The 21,199-nt window shown below is 41.0% G+C and overlaps 2 protein-coding genes across 3 annotated transcripts in view; one reads left to right on the top strand and one right to left on the bottom strand.

The window, feature by feature from the left end:
- The window catches only part of socs7 (suppressor of cytokine signaling 7), a 29,160-nt gene extending 25,097 nt beyond the window's left edge, over positions 1–4,063 (bottom strand). The window contains exons 1-2 of one of the 2 annotated variants that reach the window (XM_081358535.1): positions 2,185–4,063; positions 327–391 (exon numbers count right to left, since the gene is read on the bottom strand). In XM_081358535.1, coding sequence (XP_081214661.1) covers positions 327–391; positions 2,185–3,533 — 1,414 coding nt within the window. In that variant the 5' untranslated portion in view covers positions 3,534–4,063. The remainder of the gene's footprint in view (positions 1–326; positions 392–2,184) is intronic. The other variant, XM_081358534.1, reaches the window with a different exon arrangement.
- Positions 4,064–6,054: 1,991 nt separating this feature from the next.
- Positions 6,055–20,157, top strand: gpr179 (G protein-coupled receptor 179; the record flags this gene model as incomplete). Its single annotated transcript, XM_081358527.1, has 11 exons — positions 6,055–6,944; positions 7,448–7,556; positions 9,414–9,510; positions 11,298–11,509; positions 11,702–11,770; positions 12,191–12,300; positions 12,808–13,046; positions 14,084–14,222; positions 14,295–14,397; positions 14,945–15,094; positions 16,939–20,157. The coding sequence occupies 11 exons, from the start codon at positions 6,055–6,057 to the stop codon at positions 20,155–20,157; spliced, it is 5,337 nt and encodes a 1,778-aa protein (XP_081214653.1).
- Between the last annotated feature and the right edge of the window lie 1,042 nt (positions 20,158–21,199).

Raw genomic sequence — 21,199 nt, 5'->3', positions numbered from 1 at the left:
TAAATACTCCAAAAATTGTCTCTATTCACTTGCATAAGTATCTCATTGTAACCTCCATGTTTCTTTCTTTTTTTCTTTTTTTTTCAATAAACAAGTCAAGTTAGATTTTTGTGCTAATCAAAAGCATTTGTTACAATAATGTAGCATCATTCCAAAGATTGGCCTAAAATGAGACTAATCTCATCCAAATCGTGTGCCTGTGTCATTATATTTCCCATGCACTGTGTAAGCTGCTCATTAGTGGCTTGCAAATGTGCCTTCATTTAATGTATTCCAAGGATTCCTTTAGGTTCTAACCCAATATGTTCCCCTAAATCTTCGTTTACCTGTGAAAACGGGGGTAAAAGAGGCCGCAGAGAAGGCACTTTGTGCCCTTGTTAGTCCAGGTTGGCTGCAGAAAGACAATCATCATTTTAATTATTAAAATAAAAAAGACAACACATTCATTTACATTAATTCTGTATCTCAAAGTTATCATATCATTATTTATTTATCTACAGTTTATAATGAATTAAGTATACATATAAGCACACTTGACTCACCTGAGGTCAATTATGACTTTGCGACTATCATATAAAAACAAATCAAAAGAGCAACCGGTTTAATGAAATGTGTTTTATGATAGACATTTTATGAGAGATTTAAAAAAAAAAAATTATGGAGAATGTGAAGTGTGCAAAAAGTGTCCAATTTCACTATTGTGTGTGAAGCGGGGCTAAATCATTGATTGAAATGTTAAATATTCTTGGGATAAAGACTATAGTTGGTTCCATAAGGCTGTCTATTTGTAGGTAAACCCAGAATACTTCAATACACCATAGGTTCTCTATGCAATTTCCAATTGTTTTTTTAGAAAGAGGTCTATTATTTAATAGTACATCAATGTCTGTTTTTCTACACTCCTAAAAAAATTTGTAAAAATTGTATCTTTAGGGATACAACAGCTTGTTACAACGGTAGTGCCCTTAAAGGGACAACTCCACCTTATTTACCCCATCCTCTATAGATATCCTCTATAGATATTCCCTTTAAAGGGATAGTTCACCCACAAATGAAAATTGTCCATCAGTTGAGTCCATCAACTGTTTGGTTACCAACATTCTTTAAAATATCTTATTTTGTGTTCAGCAAAAGAAAGAAATTCATACAGGTTTGTAACACCTTGAGGGTGAGTAAATGATGACAGAATTTTTGGGTGACCTATCCCTTTAAGTGCTACCCCAGTGACTAGCTGTTGTACCCCTAAAGATAAAATTATTGTAAATTTTTTCTGACAGTGTAGGCTACTCCATAAAACTACATACAGAAATTTGAAGGAACCAGATTACTAACCAGGACCAACGGTTGCTCAAAAACTCTTGTTCTTGTGAAAGTTGTAGTCATTAGGCTACGTGGCAAGTTGTTATTAACTTTTTAAAGCATTATAATAAGGTTTATTAGTTAACATTAGATAATGTATTAATTAACTGACATGAACTAACAATGAGCAATACATTTGTTACAGTATTTTGTGTCAGTATCACTAACTTTGTTAGTATTAGTTAATAAAAATACCGCTGTTCATGGTTTGTTCATGTTAGTTCACAGTGCATTAACTAATGTTAACAAATACAACCTTTGATTTTATTAACATATTAGTAAATATTTAAATTAATATTAACTTAGATTAATAAATGCTGAAGTATTGTTCATTCTTAGTTCATGTTAGGTAGTTAACTAAGGTTAATAATGAACCTTATTGTAAAGTGTTATTAAATATTATATAAAAATATATGTATATTTATTATATTTAAAAAAAGCAATATTTAAAAAACACAACTGCTTAAAAAAATCACTTTTGAGGTATGACTGTAGTTTTTATTGTATGAAAACAACTATGAAATTGTCTTCAAATTATGTTAACCTCAGAGCTTTTTAACTAAAATCATTAACTAATCATAAGATGCCATTCTAAAGAAAGAAAGAAAGAAAGAAAGAAAGAAAGAAAGAAAGAAAGAAAGAAAGAAAGAAAGAAAGAAAGAAAGAAAGAAAGAAAGAAAGAAAGAAAATTCCTGAGGGAGCTCAGGAAAATCATAAATCTTGTTGTTGAATGAAATAGTACAAATGAATAATAAAAGAATACAACAATGTAATCATAAGATCTTCAATATTTAATTCCAAGGTTGTTTGGGCAGAAGAACTCACCTGGCTGTGTCTTGTTCCCCACCGCTCGCTCCAGACATGTCCACTAAACTGCCCGCTGAGGATATGGAGAACGTGACTGAGGGTCTCTTGTCCAAAAGGTTGTTAGAGCCACTACAGCTTTTAGTTCTAAAAAGTTTACTCAGGCGTATTTTAAGCGAGCCCTTCCTGGATTTCCCTGGTACTTTCAAAGTCTTCTCTCCTCCGCTGGCCGCGGAAAGATGCGCCCGGGTCGTGTTCCTGTCCGACCGGGCCTTCGGTGTGGACGCCTGGCTGGAGCACGGGGTGTCCTGGCTGGATGCGGCTTGGGATAGAACCTCAGGAGTCAGTTTATCTGTGGTGGGAGCCTGAGGCCTGGTGTTTACAGAGTCTCGCAACAAACAACACGCCGGTGAGCAAAGTCCCCCGGACACCGCCATAGCTTGTCCGGACAGCACCGACGGGAAACATTTGAGCGCAAACCCACCCGGCTCATTGTTTTGGGAATCGGTCTTCTGACAGGCATTGATGCCCAGGCCGTTCACCTCTTCTGACCCGAGGCCCTCCAGAACCAGCAGAGCATCGCTGGTCTCGGTCGGGTCATCTCCCTGCCTGATTCCAGCCGAGCCGAGCATGCTTTGACACGAGCAGTGCTGCAGCTCGCCGTCCTTCAGTAGGAATTCTGGTACCGGAGCGACTCCCAGCTCGCCGAATTTCCTCGCCAGCTCCAGGACGGGACCCTCGGGCAGAGCCGTCGTGCAGCTCCAGCCCGGCTCTGTCATCGAGCCCGTTTTGTGATCCACCACCGGCGGCCAGTCTTGTTTGTCTGTGATCAAGCGATGCCGGTGACACAGTTCGGCTCCCTCCGTATCCGTAGCAACCGCTGGCAGTTTGAGCTGTGGATGCAGCGTCCATGTAGGCGGATGCTGAGCGTCCACAGCGCCAGACTCCGAAGCGAGTACCGCTTGCTCCTCAAAAGCCCTGCGCTGATCCTCCGATTTGTTCTCGGCAAAACCTTCAGAGTCTCTCGATATGTTTCTGAATACCAACAGCTGAGGCCCCATTCCACCTCGGTGGGTGAGATCGTACCCGTGGGCCTCGGCTGAATGAAGAGGAGGCGGCGGCACTGACAGCGCAGGTCTAGTCGCCATCACTCCCGCGTCAGGTGCCTCCGTTCCGCTGGCCTGCGGAGCTTTGTTCACCGCCGAGATGTGGCCGTGATTCTGCGTGCATTCAAAGTTCCCCTTGATACCCACCGTCAGTCCAGTGCCCGATGACAGATTCCCATTCTCCTCGTCCAAGCGGTCATCCTCGGCCGCGGAGACCAGGCGCATCAAGACAAAATCGGGAGACATATCTTGCGCGTTGTTCATTATTATTCCTCAATATACTGAAGGAATGAGCGATATCAGCGTTTCACATTGCTCCAGTCATGAGATTTCGTTTGTATGATGATGGTAATCCTCTTGGTAACGTTAGCCCTCTCACTCAGCGCCAGACAATTAGTGCATTTAAACTCTATTTCAGTCGCTGCTTCAACATTGCGCACGTCCTCGTCTCATTTCGCGTCCGGCCTTAAAAATCTCCACGGATCTTTGTAGGGTCATACATAACGCTTCGTTTCACGCAATCCTAACGGCGTCTGTGGTCACATTACTGTCGAGGCCCCACCCGCCCGCTCACTTCCGCAAATTCGATGCGTTTCGTGTTTGGTCTTATCGGTGCCATTGCTGTCCACTTGGCTGCAGGCTGTGTGCTGTCCCCCTTAGTGACGTGCACCGTGCTGTAATGTTGCTTTCATGTCATTTACCGCGCTGTTGTCTGGAAGATGGCCTTACCAACTGATGTTTATGATGCATCAATTGTAGTGGCATCGCCTTACCGCACGAATTCACCACTAATTAAACTCTCCTTGCAAATCGGTTGCATTATGAGTCAACGATAACTGACTTGCGCGATTTAGGCTAATCATTTGAATGACTCTCATCCTGATATACAAAACATGAAAATAAAAATAAAGCATGGTGTCAAATAGAAATAGAACCACAGTTATTCATTATATTATGTAGCGTGTAGCCTATAAATGATAACTTATTTAAACTAATAATTTATCATAACATAGGCTGTTTTTATCAGCAGGGTTTTTATGAATGTACATGGAAATGTTTTACCATTGTAATCTTAAATGGTGCAACAAATATGTATTTTTAAAGTACAAACATTTCAATGCATTTGAATTAATAGCCTATGCTGTAATAAAATAATTTGAAAAGAAGTAGCATAATTCTGTTAGTTCTAGATGGAATATAGCATGTGATTTTCCAAAAGTATTATAGTATCATCCATGCCTGTACATATTGCAAAATCACTGCGCATGATGTGTATGCCATTTAAAGGCCTATTGAGACCAAATACAGTTATTGTTTACATTCACCCATTGTTCTGTGGTCAAGACTTTAAATTCGAGCTGTATTTGTGAAATGCAATTTCTTTTACCGACCGAATGATGTCGCTATACACAAACAATTTACACAAGCCCATAGAGCCCCTTAAAACCTGCTGTTCACAACGAGTTTATGGGTTTTAATACAGTTATGGGTTTACACAAATATCCAGAAGAAAATGTGTTTTCATGGTACTTCATCTGCACATATTGCATGAATTGACATCATCCTCTCCAATTAAATGCACACAATACTGTGGCACATAGCCTAACACACACAAACACAGATCTATCTATAAAAACAAACAAACAAACATTTACACAGTTAAGGTTTTGAGAAGGGTGTGCATGTACATAGACACACATATGTTTAGGGGCACACACACAGTCACAGCCTCTGCAGTCCTGAGTGGGGGTGGGGCCCCACAGGAATGAGTGTTGAATCTCAGAACCCTGTTGCCATGGCACCAAAACAAGGATTTGCCTGCATTACCTAGTATGACTGGATTTGTCTGAATCATCTCTCTCTATCTCACTCACATACACATCTTTGACAGACGTTCATTCATGTATACACATGTACACATGTGCTTTCTACTTTCTTTCTTTTTTTAATTTCCCTGATTGATGCACAAAACATTTGCAGTTCAAAACGCAATTTGCTTATCAGAGATTAGCATTTCAGTGCACTTCATCTGCCAGACAGATGCAGACTTGTAAACCGCTGCATACACATATTCACAATGTCACACACAGTCCATAAAAGACCACTCATGACTGACCCAGCCGGAAAGTGTTGGGTTAATCCACAAAGCGGTGAGATTCTGATGCATACCCAACCGAGAGGATTACCCTCCCATCCTCTCATCCATCAGCCCATCCTCATGCACATACACTCAACATAACAATCCAACATTAACAGATGTGCCTCTCTCAGCACTCACCACAACTGGGAGATTGGGAGAGGGAGCGAGAGAGATGGGAGAGTGGGAGAGATTTACAGGAGGACTGCAGAGTAAGTGAAGAGGTAAGCAGAGAGAGAAACAGGGGTATTGTACAAGTTCTCGGTTTCTTGTTGATCTTTGTTACTCACTCCAGTTTCTTGCAGGCCTGTTAACTCCAGCATCACATCCAGAAAGGACCTGACCAACTTATTGTAGGACGCATGGAGCATAAATGTTGTTGAGCTTCATCTTCATCTTCAAAAATGAGTGGTGCATGTCAGTCCGTGTGTGAACGCACACTTATTTGACACAGTTGCGATTGCACTCAAATTATCACCACTGACACCTGTGGTTCAATCGGTTTACAAGAAAAGGAGAGAAGAAGCAAAGACAGGGAAAGAGAAGAAATGGAGGCCTGCACTTTGAAAGCATCTTTCAGGATGTGAGAAAACGCAAAAGCTGATCTTTTCCTTCACAAAAAGCATTGGAGGAGCAGTTTCTACAAGGATGGGCCTGTGTGCTTGTGTGCTACCTCTTCTGCTTCTACTGCCTAGCATGCTTTCTGCTCAGCTCAGCACTGTGTCTGAAGTTGAGGACACGTCCAGCTTGGAGTTCACCCCAACACCTTGTTTTACTGACCCAAATACCCTAGAAGGGAACAGCTTGTCACCCAGCCCCCTACCCACCAGTCCGGCTCCTGTAAGCACGGAGGAGGACCGGTCTTCTGTGGAGAACTACCTCTACTCTGGCGATTCGTCCTCCTTGTCCTCCTCCACCTGCACACAGACATTCCAGCTGCTTGTTCAGCGGGGATCTCTGCCTAGAGAGCTTCTCCCTCTCTTGCACCAAGCCATAGCGTCTCTGACCAATGCGGCCAACTTTCTCAACCTGATATTTCAAGCTAGTGAGCTGAGAGAAACAAGTGTACGAGAGGATATCGAGTGGTACCACGCACTGGTCCGGGCCATGCTCGAAGGGGACAGGCCAGGCCTGGTCAGACGAGCTTTTCTAACATTCGACGCAGACCCCACAATCCAACTGCCCCAATTGGTGCTCCGTGCCTCTAAAGGCACAACCCAGGACACTCTCCTGCAGGACCTGACGTCTGTCTGGAGCAGCTTCCGTCCTCCTACCCCTGACCAAAGCTGGTTTGATTCATTCAAGTCTAGCTCTCCACCCCTCCATATCTTGTCTAAACGGGTTCTTCTAAATGACCTAAGCACCCTAGATACTCCCAAGTGGGCACGTGGGGATAGTTATGTGATCAACAGCAGCGGGGTTCAGTGGGGCGAAGTCCCTTTCCTTGAGTGTGTTGATGGCCGCTTTTTGCCAGGGTGGTTACTCAGCCTCTCAATGCCATTTTACGGATTGAAGCCAGACCTCAGCCCAGAGTTTAGGTCAGTGCACTTTCTTCAACTTCTTGTTTAAATAGTTTCTCGTTTTTGTACGCTCAAATTTTTATGTCTTTCAGTCATCTCTGGCTATTCACTCAAAGGGATAGTCCCCTTAAAAATGGATATTCTGTCATCTTTTACTCATTATTTATCTTGATTACTGACTTCCTTCTGTGGGATACAAAATAAGATATTTTGAAGAATGTTTCTGTTCCTTTTTGTCAATACAATGAAACTCAATAGGGTCTGAAACAGAACCCCATCGGACCCCATTGACTTCAATTGCATGGACAAAAAAATATGCATTTTTCCAAATTTCTTGTTTTGTATTTCACAGAAGAAAGAGAGTCATCAGATTTGGAATGACATGAGGGGGAGCAAATGATGACCGAATGTCCATTTTTGGGTTAACTATCCCATTAATTTCATTTCGAGTCTTCTGTCATTACTGTTACTTTGTTGTCACTACCGTATCTTTGTCGTCTCTCTATGCGTTCTGGTGGTAGGGGTGTGATCCGTATTGATGTCAATGTCCAGGGATTCAATGTGGATCAGTGTGCCAGTGGAGACTTCTGGTTTGCAAACACACACCAATGTAATCGTACCAGCATGGAGGTGAGAGTGCACCATCATTGACCAATACTTTCCATACGGGACCTACTGCAGACTGGTCTTAATGGTCTTAACACCATTTGGGTATTTAAAATGACTTTAAAGGTCAATCTGTTTTCATTATCATACAAGAAGCTGCTCTATTGTAGGTTCAGAGCTCTTCTTCAGATGGTCAGAATGATATATATAGGCTGAATGGGTGGATTTCACTAACCAGGGACAAGCAGGGCCAGAACACATTCAGAGATCCACTCAAAACGCTAAATGTCAAGAGGACATTTGTGGTGAAGTGATTTATTTTTGTAAGTGTCTTTGTGAGCATGTTTCGTTCTCCACTGTAATGCAGCTATTATGATAGCATTAGCATTTTGTTATCAGCTATGCTCTCCTCTAATATTTTTTTCTGTAAATTATATCATCATGTTTTTGGATTGACATTCCTTACTAATTGACACAATTGAGATTATATGTACTTGGGCAATTACTGGGGGTAGTCCACCTAAAAAATTTAATTCTGTCAAAACTTACTCTTCATGTCATTGCAAATCTGTATGACTTTCTTTCCTTTGTAGGACATAAATGAATCAGTTTTTTATTTGTCCATAAAGTGGAAGTAAATTTTAATCAAAACTGTTTGATTACCAACATTCTTCAAAATATTTTTGTCTGTATTTTACTTAAGATTGTCAAACAGGTTTGGAACAACATGAGAGTGAGTAAATGAAGGAAAAAAAGTTATTTTTGGGGTTAACAATCCTTTTAACTGTAATACTACACATTTCATAATGCCTGTTGCCATCAGATCTGGCATCTCAATAATATTTTGGGTTATTATTAAGTAACATATTAAAACATCACCTGCTTTACTCATTGTATTGCCGGACTGTTATATACATTTCCCATTTCCTGCTCCCACTGTTTTCCATCATCATACTCCCACTTTCATCCAGACCTTCTATTTAAAGATGTGAGCACTGGGTGCAGGATGATCTGAAGGATTAGTCTGATAATCCTGTGATGCTCACATACCACAACCCCCCCTCCCCAACCCCACACCCCTTCCACAAGACTCAGACTCCCCCATCATCCTGACCTACCAGAGCACAAGCTCACAGGTGTTGGCAGGTTAAGCAACGGCAGGATTTGGCACACTGAACGAATTTAATGAGAATTGAGTTGATCCCCCTAAGGAGCAACGTATAAATAGAACAGTTTTGTGTCATAACAATGCATTAATTAGATTGACATAAATAGATTGACATGATCTATGATATAGTCCCATGTATATTTTAAAGGTACATGTATACATACTGCTCAGTAAAGTGCTGGTTTTACTGAAGAATTACTTGACACGGTAAAGATCTGTGAAATAAAACATTACTCCACTTTAAGAATCAACAAAATCATTATTATGAATAGATACTGAATAGAGATACATAGCATCTATGTAATTATTATTTTATTTATTCTCAATTGCTCCTCTTCAAGTGGACAATATCCTTTTATAAACAAGAATCTTGTTCGTAAGTGAAAATATAAAATGTATGTGAACAGTGCTGGATTTCCTTGAATAAAAAGATAAAGCTCTGCCAATAGAGGTATTACCCCTCCATTTAGGATTTAGCTTAGATTAACTCAGAGTGAGTCTGATGTGTGGGTCAGCCGACTCTCACAGATAAACTGCTGATGAGAGACCACACATGCAATTAATGGCAGAAAGCAGAGAGAACACAATCATACTGGCAGAAACATCTGTGTTGATTTCCCCTTTCTAGGAGCAAGTCGTTTGCATATACAGATGAAGGTAAAACAGATGAGCATACTTTTGACCTCACCTCTCGTTCTTTCTCTTCCCCATAGTGTGAGCCCATCCCACAACAGGGCTTCCGGATGGGTCAGTACTGCTGCCGATGCAAAAAGGGCTACTACAGTCCAGTTCCAGACATACAAAACAAAAGTAAGAGGCTTGAAATAATCAAAAATCAGTTGCAAAAGTGGGTCTATACAGTCGGTTTAGACTTATTTGATTAGATAATATATAGCTAACATGATGCCATATAAAAGTATCTCAATTAATGATTGGGCAAGGGTCAAAGTTATAGCAGAAAGGCATTAAAACATTAGCTTTGATGTATTTTTGTACATCATTTTTTCTGTTTTCTTTGGAACGATTGAGCTTTGCCTCTCTTTAGGTATATATGGCAGAAACGATAGATAGGGCCCCATACACGTTTAAAAAAAGTTTTACCACCTTACCATGAGGGCACACGAACAGTTAAAGGGGATTTAAGTATTTATTCACTGACATGAAGAATCTTGGGATTAACAATGAATTGAATTGTGCTAGATTTTAAGGATGAAAACATGTTTATAAATTAACCTCAATTTACAATTAAAATTGATCATGGATTATTGTACATTTCATATCTGATATAGCACTGTATTAGCAACCCATACACACAATCCTGTCCCACCCAGTTACGACACTGTTAAAAACACAGCCAGCAGCAGGAATATTAGGCTGCTGTCACTTTAAGAGCTAATGCACGGGTCCAATATACTGATAAACATCAGTACTTAAGTTCACTTAAGACATAACTGACTGTTTTCGAAGATACTTGCAAGACTTGGAAATCCAGACCCAAAAGATGAAAGATTAATGGTCTGGAATCGACTAATAAAAATCAGCCAGCTCGAGGGGCGGCACCAAGCATGCATTTGAAAATCTCACTGCACGCAATTGGATTACACTACGATTAATCACAACAAGCCCCATACGCTTAGCTACTAGCCAAGCTAACTGGTAGATTAGACTCTTGCCGTATCCAGTCGGCAAAACAGCAAAAACGCCCTTCTTGCAAAGGAACGATTCGAGCGCCGTCTTCTGTTCCTCTTTTAGATAACTGCCAAGTCTAACTTGTTCATTGTAGCGGCCAAAGCCGCTTAAAACAACTGGTGTTCATCTATAGCCATCTTGAGATGTTTACTAATGACTTCGACGTCACAGCGCTGTCGTCATCTGTTTAGCTCGCCTCTGGCCCGCCTATATCAGATAACCCGATGTGATTGGTGCAGCTCGGCTACAAGGGCATATTTAATAAGCATTATTACTCGACCCCAGAGTAAACTCGCTGAGCAAAGTCAACTTGAGCTCTCGCGAGAACTCTGGATTTTCAGGGTATGTAAGACTGGCATTTTGACATAATTTGGTTTGAATATGTCCGTTCAAGCGCAAGACGTCGAGAACCGTTCAATTCTGTAATGGTGACCTGTCGAGATGCGGATTTCTGGGCGCGCGCTTTGGATGTTTGTGCGCAGAAAACTTCCCACACAGTAATAAACTGAGTTCCCTTTCATGTCTTCTTGCGCTTGAATATTTAAATGGGCAAGGCTTAAACTTTTTTGACGATGCAGCACTGGCTCAAACTTGTTCACATTCATGTTCTCATGTCTTGCATTGTTAGAATTCATAAAAATGTTACCGGCCAAATGGCGACTGACACTGTTTCATATACTTGCCAACACCAGTTTTTACTCGCATTTGGCGCTTGACGAGTGTTAATTTTAGGCCCTGGACACACCCATCCAAACAGAAGGGTGATGATTTTAGACCAAAGTGGATAATTAATGCAACTCACGTTTTTTTGATAATTAAGCTGTATGATTATATAGGTGAAAGTATTAATTAAATACACTTAAAATGGGTTTATTTAAAAAGAAAAATGATGATATATGGTGTTACAGGGAACAATCGTGTGAATAGTACCCAAGCTTGTTACCCAGAAGTCCCTGTGTGTCTGCCCTGTTGGCCCGGCTGTGCTGAGTGTGAGGACGGAGGCCCGTGTTGGGTGCAGGAAGACTGGCTCCTGAGAACGGGCGTCCTGACTGTGCAGGGTCTCTTCATGATCCTTGTGCTTATTAGCATGCTGGTAGCATATCAGTGCAGAAGAACCAAGGTAAGATTTCAGCATGCGATTAATTTGATATGTGGTATATCTTAACATGATATATCATAAAATGCCACGTGTTATGATGCATCATTTCAAACACAGGCAAAAAGGTCCCTCATGTGCACAAACTTGATGCCAATTGCTGTAATTTCACCTCTGCTTCCCCTCTCCACTCCTTACCATCTTTCTGTCTCTCAGCGGATCCGATCGTCAGGGCTTTTGCTGCTGGAGATGATCCTTTGTGGCTCTCTGTTGCTTTACTTTCCAGTGAGTGTGGGATTCAAAGCCTCTTTTCAGATTACTGCACTGCAGTTGAAATCATAATAGCTGGGTGGCACTTAGGAAGCAGAAAATGATCAAGAAATCACACAGTTTAGTTATTTGTTTACCAGGTTAGAGTCACTGAACTATGAGCACATTAAAATGATTTCTGAAGGATCACGTGACACTGAAGACGTTCAACTGCTGAAAAATCAGCTTTGCCATTACAGGAATAAATTACATTTCAAAAATATATTCGAGTAGAAAACAGTTCTTTTAGATTGTAATAATATTTCACAACATTACTGGTTTACTTTTGATAAAATAAATGCAGCCTTGGTGAACATAAGAGACAAATTTTGTCAAATGGGATTAGAACAACAACCTTCCACCAATAATTTCAGTTCATTTTATTCTTGTTTTCAGGTCTTCATTCTATACTTCAAACCCAGCACTTTCCGGTGTATTCTACTCCGCTGGGTCCGTCTGCTTGGCTTTGCCATTGTTTATGGAACTGTGACACTCAAGATGTACCGGTCCGTGGCACTTCAGTCCAGTCCTTTATCAAACTCAACCCTCCCTTCTAACTGTCCCACCTGCACATCTGTCAGATGAAATGTTGTGTAATAAGATGCTATTCTTAAGGCACTTAAAGATGCACTCAGTCATTTTTTATGTGTTTTTGCGCTACTGGTATATTGTAGAAATGTAGGTATATAGGCCTATTGATTGATATGAATTAATTAAATTTCTCCATTGTAGAATTTAGAATCAATTTAGTCCCTTAAGAAAAGTGTCCAATAACAAAGTCGCTACAACATGTCGGCCTCCACAAGCTGGAAAATTTAAACAGCTTTTATTAGGCTACAGATGAGTGCACATCATTACATTTTAAAGTTTTATTGTTTTGTAATTAGGGAAAAATAACTAAGTGCACCTTTAAGACTACTCAAGAAGTCTGTGATCTGTTAAAAATAAAAGCTGATAAAGGAACCTATAAACTCCTGAAATGAATCAGCCTATGTGATGTGCCATATTTCCAGGGTTCTGAGAGTTTTCCTGTCGCGCACAGCCCAGAGAGTGCCATACATCACCACCAGGGGTGTGCTGAGGATGCTGGGAGTTATAGTGCTTACTGTCAGCTGGTTCCTGTGTGCATGGACAGTTGGCGTCCTGCAGAATCGAGACCGAAATGTTCCATTGCTGATCATTTCCTCCACCTCAGAAGGACAAGGCTTCAACGTGTGCGACCTGGACCGGTGGGACTACATGATGGCTGTGGGTAAGTGATGTCATTTCTGACTGGTGGCAGTAGTCCATGGGTTTTCTTGGGTGTCTGGCAGAGAGATTAATTGAAATTGGGGCACATTAGTAGATCAGACAAATGAAAGGATGAATGCTCCTGGATAATTTAATGTTCTTTGAAGCATTTAGTTGATGATTTGAACACAGTACCATTGTCATTGGATATGATTCAGCATTAACCACTACCTGCCATACTAATAAAATACCACAAAAATAATGATGTTACTGCTATAATGTCATAAATTAGACTAAGTAAATGAAGGACTGAACTGAAATGACCCCAGGAGATCAAATAGTTTTATACAACCATTCTGGCATATTCAGACAGCTTACACAATATGAACCTTGCATTTTTTATATTGCTGCACTAGCCTATAATACTTAACACTGTATATTTTCTTTTAAATACATATCCCATCTTCTATTGATGTTTGTACATAAATAACTTTCTTCCAATTTGTTTTGATGCTCACATTTTAGCCTGGACTTAAGTTATTAAAAAATTTAAAACATTAAAATGCAATTCATACAACTTAAATATATGTCTTCCATGATTAAAGTTGTAAGTTAAAGTCATTTTGATATTTCCATAGGGTTCAAAATTATAGTTGGGGACGGGTAACTGTCTGAAGATTGTAATTTCAAGGTTAACATTTTTAGGAAAAAACTTGCGTTGCTTGGCATGTACTTAATCAAATCTATTGTGATAACTATTGTAACATGTCAAGAAAACCATTAAACAGGAAATTATATCACAGAGAGAACCTCTGTGAACATTTACAATTGTGCTAACGTAATTTTTTTTAAAGAAAACATTAAATGTATCAATATTTTGACCTTGAAAATTTTACATTAGCTCAAACCAAATGGAGTAACCCTAAGAATAAATATTAAAAATTATATTGGCCTTACACCCTTTTTCCTCATTAAAAGTTGTTATTTCTGCTGTGTACATTTGTGTATGTGGCAAACAAAACCTTTGAAATAAAAAATGAAGTTGTTTTTCACTCTCAGCGGAGCTGTTGTTTCTGTGCTGGGGCAGTTTCCTGTGCAGTGCAGTGAAGACGGTACCTTCAGCATTTCACGAACCACGTTACATGAGCATCGCTATCCACAATGAGCTACTCCTCTCCACCGTGTTTCATCTTCTCAGGTGGGGGAATAAAGTGGTTTTGCTTTAACACATAAGAGTTTGTTCTGTTGACTTCGTTCTTGTCACTTTCAGATTTGCCAGGCCATCGATTCATCCTGACTGGATGCTTTTGCTGTTCTTCACTCACACGCATGTCACAATTACTGTAACACTCGGCCTGCTTTTTATACCTAAGGTACTGTCTAAAGTAATACTTATGCAAAGATTTTTAACCTATTCATGAATTCTTTTTTAAATGTCATCCAATTGTAGTAGGTAAATCACAATTGCCATAAAGTTAGCTTTCTAAATAACACATAAAACACTTCTTGCATCCTAATTCACATACTGTAATGTCCTAAATATTATGCCTGATTAGAATAGAATTTTAGTATATTAAAAATAGTAAGCCAATGGAGCTTGCATGATGAATTCTCTGGTGAATTTTTGAAGTGTGCATCTATGCATGCTTGCTGGCAAATATCACCTAAAACTGTTTGCGTAGCAGAAGAGGAGAGGTTTGTGGCAACACAAAGTAGAACTTTTTATGATGTAGTAGTATGTCCTACAAAAATACACTTTATATTACACACTCAAAAGTACATACATTTCCAGCAAAATACATATTTTTAATACATAGCATAAACATGCAAATTAGATTCTATTTATTAAATCCTGTCACATTTCTCACATTTGTTGTGTAGCTTATCCCATGTACAAATCAGTGTTGGTGTTTGTTGCAGTTTCTTCACATGTCACAGCCAGGCCGAGAGGAAATAGCTGCAGAGGTATACGAGGAAGAAGTGGAATTGCGACGCTCATGTTCTTACCTCAACAGTAGTTTCACCTCTAACTGTTGGAGTGACCACAGCCTGGACCCTGATGACATTCGGGTAAAACACTTTGCCCTGCCGCAGCTCTACTAACACACACGTTCACACTTCCATTTTAAGAAAAGGACACACACTAACACTTTATGACAATGTCTACTTAGTAATTGCATTTAAAAAGTACATTTGACCTTTTCAGTAAAGTAAATTAGTGAACAAACTAATATTAACCAAAGTCTAAACTCTCATATATCAAATTTTCATAAACGTTACACAAAAGCTCAATGTATACTTTGTCCGTCTGCGTTGTGCAACGGTGTGCACTGTCTGTGCAACAATTTTCGTCATCAGGTTCGCATGCAGCCCAATTTTTCAGCCCGTTCTCATGACGCTTTTGACATTTCGTCTACATCGAACGCACATGGCACCCTTTAGCGTCAATATGAGACGCAGATAGATATGGGCCAGAAGGCGCCTCCTAGCCCTAACCCAGACCTAAACCTACCCATAACCGAACAAAGCTCTGTGCGTGCATTGACGCTAAAGGGTGCCATGTGCGTTCGATGTAGACGAAATGTCAAAAGCGTCAGTATATGACGCCCTAGGATGAGAATGCGTTGAATTTTTTGTGTTGTGAACAACAGAGCATGTGCAAGGTGAATGTTGAGACAGAAGAGTCCACTAGATGGCAATATGCACAGTTGTGATGTGATGAGCAGTAGTCAAAAGCCTCTTTCACACATAAATTCCAGAAAATACACTGATAATGTGTCTCAGGCTTTGTCCTGGGATCGTTTGATTTTGATTCATTCACACTGCCAGTGATTTTCTGGAATCTGTGCGTGCGTTCACACACATCCCATTAAGACACGTGACATCAGGATGTGACATGTAATGTCTCCGCAGCGTCTAAGTTTGCTTATGATCAGCGATTTCTCTTTTGAGAAACCACGTTTGTGCATTTGTTTTTCTGATTCGATCATAGCGCATCGCATACCGCTCCATTAAGCTTCAGCATCATCACTACGACACACCCCTTATGGCATTGGTTCTGCCTTTTGTTCACACAGGGCGCGTTCCGGGACTGATTCCGGCAATGTTATTAGGTCCCCATCCCGGGATCAATCCGGGAACGTGTTTGCGGTCACACAGAAGGCACTCTAGCAATTATATGAAAATTTTCTGGGATTAACTTTATGTGTATAAGGGATAAAAGAAATCTACAGAAAGAACAATACAAAACAATATTCTTCTCCATAGTTTTTGTTTTGTTTCTTGTTTTAAACTTTGCATACAGTAGAACCACTACTTTCCTTCTGTCCTTCCGAGCGAATGTCCTGTAAATGGCAAGAATGGCAAGTGCTGCCCTCTGATGCTTGGTAGAGTATAAAAAACGCAATTGTAGCCTACAGCGCATGTCAAACTCACCCATCCAAAGTTGAGTATACTTTGAAAGCTGTGCTGACACAACAGTGCACGAGATGGAGCAGAATGTAGAAAATGAAGTATACCTGGAACTTAAATAAACATAACAAAAAGCTCATAAATTACAAGATAAACAAAGCTAGTTTTCTGTGATGTATGTATTTCTGATTTTTTTCAATAAGAATAGTGTAGCAGGGGTGAGAGAGGGGGGAATGGGACTCAAACCTGGGTCCCCATAAGCCAACATGCCCTGAGCATCTTTATTATTAAAAATCAATTTACAAAAAAATACTGTATTATTCCTTTTGGTAGCCTCCTCCTTCTCCTTTGCCTTTAACTTGCCCTCTTTTGAAATATTACCCTGTAATTTGGTGCCTTTTGAACATCATGTTTTGTACAGTACACACCATCACAAAAACCGTCCTACTGTATTGCTCCCAGTGACTTTCCTCAACTGAAACCCTTTTTCTCCTCTGCACCAGGATGAGCTGAAGAAACTATATTCTCAGTTGGAAGCCAACAAGACCAAGAGGATGGCAAACAGCAATCCCCACCTTCCAAAGAAGCGCAGCTCTCGCCTCAGTATTGGACGATCGCTTATAAAACGGATCACTGAGATTCCAGAAAGTTTAAGCAGACAATGCAGCCGTGAAGACAAGGATGTCAGTGCTGCAATAGGAACTATAACCCGATCCGGATCTTATTACAAATGTCATCAAACCCCAAGCATTAACACTATGAATGAAACTTTAATGCAGCCCTCTCCAAAACTGCGAAAGTCCCATAGTGCCTATGACTGTACCCCAGAAAGAGAGGTCTCCCTTTTAAACTGCTCCATAAAGAGCATAACAGACAGAAGGGGTTCACAGCATTCTGACACAGGATCCATCAATACAACATTGCTGATCTGTAAGTCTGCCAGTGCCCACAATCTATCGTTAGACACTAACCTTCTACTTCCCGAGCCTACCAGGTTTCAAAAGTCACTCAGCGTTATAGAACGAAATGACCATCGCTCTCTGACTCCTTGTAGAAGCATTGAAAATGTGTCACTTCCTGGCAAAGCTGCCCCTGCAGAAAAGCCCCAGCTAACTGTGGAGGTCGACATAAAGAAGCAGACTTCAAGTGCCTTGCTCTCAGAGTCATTTGACAAGGCAGAGGTCTGCCCATGGGAGGTTCCAGAGGAGCAGCCGCCTGCAAACAAGAATCAGAAACATGTCACATATTCTCTATCAAATCAAGAAGAACCCAAATCACCTGGTGCTGCCCCGTCACCAACGCTAATATATGTTTGTCCTTGGGAATACTTACCACCTCCTACTCCCACTGCAACAGAAACTGGCAATGGTATACAGTCAGATGTTGATTGCACAAAGCCCAAGCCTCCAATCTCCTGTAGCGCTCCAGGGTCGCCACTTACGCTCTCCGACAAGCCAAAGGATTTTCGGGCTTTCTCTTTCCGCTCTGCTACTCAAAATCTCCTTACAGCAAAAAGCATTGGGGAAGTTGGAAGAAGTTTGAGCAAAGAAAAAAGCCTACAAGAACGTCATGATAAGGAGGGAACACTTCTAAAATCCCTGTCCACATCCATGAGATTGTCCCCAGGCAGTGCAGCTTCAGACAAACATACCCCGCAGACATACAGACGGGCTATGACTACCATAGGCACAAAACCTTGCCTTGTAAAGCAAATAGCAATACGGCTGCCATCAACAGATTCTCCTGAAAAGAGCCCCAAACATACTGCTCCAGTTCACATCTGTCCATGGGAGTCAGAGGAGGTTATCTTGGAAGTCAAGAAGCAAAATGCGAATGACAGTGTATTACAAAGACAACACAGTGACAAGCAAGTACTCTCTATGGCAGTAAGTAATGTTGGCTTCAAATCCCCTGAGTCCCAACTAAATTCTTTATTGTCTGTTCCTAATACTGAAGTGTGTCCATGGGATGTCCCAAAACCTTTTCATCAAACCAGCGTTTCTGATGTCTGTCCTTGGGAAGTTGTGGAAGTCGAGCAATTGCAAACCAAGAGCATATGTGCTGATGTCTGCCCTTTGGGAACCGACCGTGACCCATCAAGGATCACCGAAGACAATATATGTAATACCACTGTTGAAGTCCCTATGTCTAGAGACACCCAGAAGCAGGTCAATGTAAAGCCTGAAGCATGCCCTTCTTATGTAAAAGACACAAATAGCTCTCAGGTTAGGCAGGGATCCATCAAAACCCCTAGTGACACAATAAAACCTGGTGAAAGGGTAATTTATGTTAATGTAAGTCCAGTACACCAAGAACCAGCTCGGAGAGCTGCATGTTCCGTTGAAACAAGTGAAACACTGAAACAAGAAGAAAGTGATTTTCCTGAACCCCCACCACCTGTAACTGACATAAGTCCTTGGGAGACAGAGCCAAAAACAAAAGACACTACAAGATCCTCTTTAAAAGAGACAATGACTAAAAAAGGAACTGTCTGTCCATGGGAAGTAGAGAATTCTGAGAAGTTAGAAGAGAGGGAAGGTGCTACAAACAAGGAGTCAATGCAAGTAGACCAAGAGCAAGACACTGTTAGTGTAATTGTGTGTCCATGGGAAACAAACGAGTCTGTGAAGTCCATACCGAAAGAAGAAAGTGTCTGTGGAGATGTCTGTCCATGGGAGACAAATGAAACTGTCAAGACCTTAGAGAAGCAGAAAAGTGTTCATGCAGATGTCTGTCCATGGGAGGCAGGAGAGCCAACAAAGATCTTGCAGAAACAAGATAGTGTTCTGCACGATGTCTGTCCATGGGAGGCAGGAGAGCCAGTCAATACTTTGCAGAAACAAGATAGTGTTCTTGCAAATGTTTGTCCATGGGAGGCAGGAGAGCCAGTCAATACTTTGCAGAAACAAGATAGTGTTCTTGCAAATGTTTGTCCATGGGAGACAGGAGAGCCAGTCAATACTTTGCAGAAACAAGATAGTGTTCTTGCAAATGTTTGTCCATGGGAGGCAGGAGAGCCAGCGAAAGCCTTGCAGAAACAAGATAGTGTTCTTGCAGATGTTTGTCCATGGGAGACAGGAGAGCCAGTGAAAGCCTTGCAGAAACAAGATAGTGTTCTTGCAGATGTTTGTCCATGGGAGACAGGAGAGCCAGCGAAAGCCTTGCAGAAACAAGATAGTGTTCTTGCAAATGTTTGTCCATGGGAGACAGGAGAGCCAGTGAAAGCCTTGCAGAAACAAGATAGTGTTCTTGCAGATGTTTGTCCATGGGAGACAGGTGAGCCAGTGAAAACCTTGCAAAAGCAAGAAAGTGTCTATTCAAATGTCTGTCCATGGGAGGCAAAAGCATCACCCAAACAATCTGTGCCACAAAACTGCACTCATGCTGCCCCATCAAAAAGGCAAGACAGTGCTCAAGAATCCATCAGTCCCTTGGAAAATGACATAAGAACAGCAGCAACAACAGAAAGCAGCAAAAGTCAAACTGACCAAGACATCCATCCTTCAGACACAGGCACACAGGCTGCAGAGGAGACGAGGGTTAACCTACCTCTGGCTCGGCGTGACGCAATGTGCCCTTGGGAAATGGAAGGAGGCAGACAAGAATCTATACAAATGCATGATAATTCAGATGTCTTCACTTGGGAGGAGCCGATACCAGAGGAAGATGACGATGATGCAGAAACTGCTGCCGAGGCCTTCATCTTTCCTTCAGACTTGTGACCCACAAGGGCAGTATCATTGTGCTTTATATACCTTGAAAGGCTTATTACAAAATGGACCACCGTTCACACATTTCAGCTTTATGCAGAATGTCCCTCCACTGCCATCAGCACATTTCACTGACCGTCATTTAAGGACGGCAACCTTCTCCCTCCTCGAAGACTGGCTGATATCAAGACCGACTGCTCTCCTGTGCACATTTCCCTTTAGCCTTACATTAAAACAAACCCCGTTTAATTTGGTATTGTTTTGTGTGTATTTGTGTTCGTATGGCTACGTAGATTATATTGTCAGTAAAACCTGTATCACCAACATACCTTTGGTGGAACATTTAGAAAGTTTAATTCTACATTTTTTTCAATCAAAAAACATTGCACTAATATTATCAAGCAAGTAAGTGAAGAGACAAGATGTTCTGGATGGTGTTATACATCCACGTTGCTGCATGTTTTAAACAGATCTTTAGTCTCTGCACTACTCAAATGGTTTAGGCCAGGGTTTCTCAAACTTGGTCCTGGAGGGCCACTGTCCTGCACAGTTTAGCTCCAACCCTGATCAAACACACCTAGCTGTGAGTTTCTAGTGATCCTGAAGACACTGATTAGCTTGCTCAGGTATGTTTGATCAGGGTTGGAGTTAAACTGTGCAGGACAGTGGCCCTCCAGGACTGAGTTTGAGAAACCCTGGTTTAGGCAAACATGTTATAAGTTTTACTTCAAATTCTCAAATAAGGCATTTCAACAAGACTGGTTAACAATTTACAAATCTACATGATCTCACCATGGTATTTTCTGATAAGAAGTCCCATTCAAAAATGATTAATTAAAAAAGGTAACACTTTACTGTATCGGCTACTACATATCCATATAACATACTTAATACAACAGTGTTGTAATTGTGTGATTTCAGGCATTTTCAACCACTTTTCAGGCATTTTCAGGCAATTTCTCCTCCAAAACTCCATCCTCCAAAAATGTCAGTCTACTAAATACTAGCAAACCTTAAAGTGCAAAGTGATACAAGGGCCAACAATGTTTATGAT

The sequence above is a fragment of the Scardinius erythrophthalmus genome (assembly GCF_964197995.2).
Source record: "Scardinius erythrophthalmus genome assembly, chromosome: 25".
Taxonomy (NCBI): domain Eukaryota; kingdom Metazoa; phylum Chordata; class Actinopteri; order Cypriniformes; family Leuciscidae; genus Scardinius; species Scardinius erythrophthalmus.
This window is presented reverse-complemented; position numbering and strand designations above follow the sequence as displayed.